The 4,805-nt window shown below is 36.1% G+C and overlaps 1 protein-coding gene across 1 annotated transcript; it reads right to left on the bottom strand.

Moving 5' to 3' along the window:
- Positions 1-552: 552 nt before the first annotated feature.
- LOC134740677 (protein tilB) lies at positions 553-1,855 on the bottom strand. Its single transcript, XM_063673228.1, has one exon. The coding sequence runs from the start codon at positions 1,849-1,851 to the stop codon at positions 553-555; it is 1,299 nt and encodes a 432-aa protein (XP_063529298.1). The 5' UTR covers positions 1,852-1,855.
- Positions 1,856-4,805: the final 2,950 nt, after the last annotated feature.

The raw sequence follows: 4,805 nt of genomic DNA, 5'->3' as shown, positions 1-4,805 counted from the left end.
CACAAATGAACCATTTGAAAGCTTTTCCGCGAAGCTATTTCTGTTGTTGTCTGTACAACTCATTCTAGTTTTACTTAATAGCATAATTTGTATTATAAATTAAGTCAAACCTAATATACTGTTAAGTATTATTTATGAAGTGTTTTCCTCAGTTAACAGTAGGTTATTTAAGATAATAAGTATAGGTAAGTAAAATAAATATTTTTGTATTAATAATAAATACAACTTCTTACGCGCAAACTATTATTTAATTCTAATATGAATCGAACTCAGGAAGCTGAAACTTTGAAGTGCCTATAATTAATGAGTGTTTATGAATTAATTTTATTACTGAGAGTTGGTTATATAGGTTCGTCTTATTTTCCTGTGTTCGACCAGCTTTAGCTATCCTAAGGCTGCGTCTCCACCAGAGATATGCGAGGATGCGTAGCGAGGGATGTGTTTGTTAAGAACCAATAGAATATTGTTCACACATCTCTGGTGGAAACGCAGCCTAACTATCCTAAATAACTGAACAATACAGAAACGATATAATTACATCATTAAACTAAACTAGATAAGATCAGGAACCTCTGGATTATCGATAAAATCTGGTGAAGGTTCTTTTAGCTTCCGTTTTAGTCTCGGATCGATATAATCTGGCGCTTTCTTTTGTAAAGCCATTTTAGACAGATCGAGCAATTTATCAGAGGGGCCTATTTCTAGAAATTCTCTCTTCGACTGACCTGAACTCTCGCGGCAGTCGGTTACGTTATGTTCCGTGTATACTTGGGCCTTTTTTGTAACTTCCTTTTTCTGCGCCATCTGTGCTTTTATGTCTACATTTAATCGTGGCATAGTCACGACGAGGTGGCCGGTTATCTGCGAGCGTTGTGCTGTTGAGTTAGTAGTGCTCACCTCCTCCGGTAGATGGAGCTGAAATAACTTTCCTTTAATCGTTGCTCGAACATAATTTGGCTGGACATCCACATCAATTAAACTGGTGTCTAAGTGTTTGTACACAGCTAGATCTAAAACAAAATTTTCGGGGTCAGAATCGGAGAATACGAACGGTATTTTAGCTTGATTTATGTTGAATGGCCTTCCATCGGGAGCGAAGAATTTGTACTGCCTTTTTTCCTCCGATTTATTTTCAGGTTCATAACTTTTCAGCTTCAGTTGCCGCATATGCTCCATCTCATAGCGGACCTCAGGGGAATTCTCACATTTTTCTGCGTATAATTTCTTATTTCTCTCATCTGGATCCATATCTTTGTACTCGTTTTCCCATTTGTCTTTTATTTCGTGTTCTAGTCGAGCTTTTTGCTTTCTACGCCGGTGTCTGTACTCGTTTTGTTCAAACAATATGTCTTGTCTTATTACGAGTAGATTTTGCAGGGCTTTAATGCGATCTGACCGTTCTATTTCAACTCCGTCAAGGTAGCTCAGCTGGGGTAGAGTTCCGATTACGAAGTCCCGATAGTTATCATAGTCGGTGCAGGGGTTTCCGGTAAGGTATAAGTTTTGAAGATTATACAAGCCTGTAAGGCTTTCAACGCTGACTATTTCACCGATAAAGTTAAGTGTTAAGTCAAGTTTTTCCAATGATTCGCATCTCTCCAGATTTTCTATAATTTCTATGTTATTGAGAGCTAAATTGAGGTAATTGAGGTGTTTGAGTTTGTTCAAGTTTTCTATCTTGGCGATGAGGTTGTTCTGCATGAGCAGGATCTTGAGCTTGGGGCACCAGTCCTGGATGTACTCTATCTTCTCTATATTCTCCTGGTGGAGAGCGATTTCCTCCAGCGGCGCCAGAAGCCGATCATGGTGTTCTGCCTTCCCGCGAACCATTTCCACTGTTATTCGAACCATTATTATTTTTCCACCGACACAAAATTGAACGTACACATTCCGTAACTAGAAATAATATTGGATACTAAATTAAACAGATAAACAGTGTCATCACAACCGTAACCATGGTAATGTCACACCAAAGTAAAGCCGTCACCTCATCATCCAATTTGCATTTAACCTGGGGCCGATTGCATAACAACTTATATATTAACTAATAAATAATATTAGCAAGTCTCTTTGTAATTAAAGGAATTAGAAAGATACTTCCGCTTATATTATTACAGTTACAAGTTGCAATGTAATCAGCCCCTAGTTGAGTTGAAAATAGATAAAATTTAAACTGACCCTCATGAATACTTGGCGTGGTCCGACTAAATTTTTTACAAGAAGCAGACTTAGTTAGTACCTTAAAACATTCGCTCCCTGTTAACCTTTACTTTAAGAAAAAAAAATAAATCTAACGCGTTAGTACATAATATTTTTAAACTAATACGTAAGTAACTAATGTATCTTATTATTCTTGTTAACGTATTCTAACATTATAAATTCGACTAGAAGCAAACATGTAACTTGTTAATTACAGCGTGAATTAACTTTTTATGATAATATCTTACCACAACGTTAACATTTCGCAATGTACTTCATTAATAGTAGGTACTATACATATATAGGATTAATCTTATGACTACATCCCCTTGGAGCATTTGTTTTGTTAATACACACAATTAATAATTACTTAATAACTGTTAGTGACCTTCACCGACCCTAGTAATATTACATAATTACCGGAGACCTATTTTAAGTTAAGTACATTAATATTAGTGCGGCCAGTAATTTTTCTGTCAAACATTAGAGATAATTAATTAAATAAGTACGTTGCATAGTTAGGGGGAGCGGAGGAGAGAGGAGGGGAGCAAAGGGCACGCAGTGATAGAATCTACAAGATCTCGAGTTATCTCTCGATCTCCTCGGCTGGTAATCCGTCATTTAAAATTCCGAAGCGGTGGCACGGACTGCTCAACTCAACCGTACTAAATTAATATTACCGTGATGTAGAGGGTATTAAAATATTTTAAGCGACGCCATTTATAACTATGACGTTCAGATATCACGTCGCAGGGCTCAACATATTTTATTCCTCGAAACTGCCAAAAGACAATGAGAGTGAGGGATTAGTATCATCAGAGACTTGTTCTGTTGTTGTTCGGTGGTTAAAAAAAACGGAGTTGAAAAACAAGAGATGTTCGAATGAAATAAGGCATGACAGAGGGAAAGACGGTGTTATTAGTGAAGGGGCGCCCCGCGGTCTGAGTGTGTATGTTTAGGGCTGCGCTGCGGGACGCCCGAGTACGCGGCGAGACGCGTCCGCTTACCCAATACCCACTTATTGAAAGCAGCCAATTTAAATTTGTTATTTAAACAAACACTCGCCAGACAGGATAATTGAAATTAGAAAGGTAATTTGTGTTGAATAAATTTATCACCTCCGAAGCTACCGACCACTATTAATAGTGAGTTGTTGGTGATGGTGTTATTATGGATATTGTTTAGGTGCACACGACGCAATAGTTAAATTGTAGGCTTTTGGCTAATTAATTAATTAGAACTAAGTACTTCAAAAATAGGAATAGCAAAAATAAATAAAAGTTTTAAACTTCCACCGAAAATCATCTACTTACCCTTTCTCAGGCTTTATGAGAAGTTTTAGTTTCTTATTGGAAGTATATTTTGCACGACTCGCCTTTTAAACTTCAGTTGATCTAATATTTAAACTTATACTTGTACTATCAATACGTATGTATTTCTCATTACATGTTGGGCATCACATTACAATCCCAGTTCTCCCCTATTTGGCTATTAGCTCCATGTGAGCCCACAGCTTAATCCCCGAGTTTCCTGGTCGAGCGATAGATGGCGCTAAGAAGCAGTATAAAGAAAATTCGTGCATTCTACATACGAATTTCATTTTTAGTAACTAGCCAAATCATACGGGTCTGCATAAAACCTACTACGTGCGCCCCTACTGCTCCTCACGCATGGGAATAGGTCTGTTCCTAGGTATTATCCTACAGAAGAAACGTGTCAGGATTATCGCTAATAAAAACCTACGATAGTTGCAGACCGTTCTTCAAGAACTTTTATATAATAACTCTACCATCTTTGTATATTTTAGAAGCTTGTATTAAATTTGTCCGAAAACTCTATAATCAAAAGCCAAAGATCATTGCACCTACAACATGAACCTGCGTCATAATAATAAGCCCTTCCAAGTAGCAACTTGCAAATGAGTAGTAAGAGCCCTCATATGACAACCAAACCATACGTGTTTACAATAACCTACCTAACGAGATAACAAACAAGATAAAATTATTATGGCAAAATTTGTTAGCAATGAAAAATATTTGATCGAGAACTGTTTTTATTCTATTCAAGATTACTTTGATTTATATGGTTTTCATTATGTACCTACTAGATTTTTTTTGTATGTATTTTTAGTTATAGTTTTTGCAATAGGTACCATAACAGGGTCTCATGTTGTGCCTTAATTTTGTTAGTTTCATCTGTATTTGTACCAACATGAGCGCAATAAAGACATTATTAAAATAAAAGAAATATATTACTATTATTAAAATCTGCGATTGTGACTATGGAATATTGCATTTAGGTAAGCACGTAGGTAAACTTATACTTAGTCTTGGCATTGAAAATAAGGTATAATATATTGTGTACAAGCCAAGTACAAGCTTGCCGGTATGATAAAAAAAATTCAAAACAGAGGATCTGTATCTTTTACCATTTCGATGTATTTTTTTTTCCAAATACTTTTGTTATTATTATTTTTTATAGTAAGATTCGTAAGCCAGAACAATCGAAACATGCCTTCCCCCTAACCCCAAATTCTCAAATTTACTCATCAAATCAAATACATTTACATACACTTTATCCTCTTCTTTTAACTTACATTTTATCCT

This window comes from Cydia strobilella, chromosome 4 (genome assembly GCF_947568885.1).
Source record: "Cydia strobilella chromosome 4, ilCydStro3.1, whole genome shotgun sequence".
NCBI classification, from domain to species: Eukaryota; Metazoa; Arthropoda; class Insecta; order Lepidoptera; family Tortricidae; genus Cydia; species Cydia strobilella.
The sequence above is the reverse complement of the archived record's forward strand: the minus strand, read 5'-3'. Positions and strand labels throughout refer to the sequence as shown.

What these genes read in the sequence shown, in the direction of transcription:
- LOC134740677 (XM_063673228.1), bottom strand. Translation starts at nt 1,851, where the DNA reads ATGGTTCGAATAACAGTGGAAATGGTTCGCGGGAAGGCAGAACACCAT.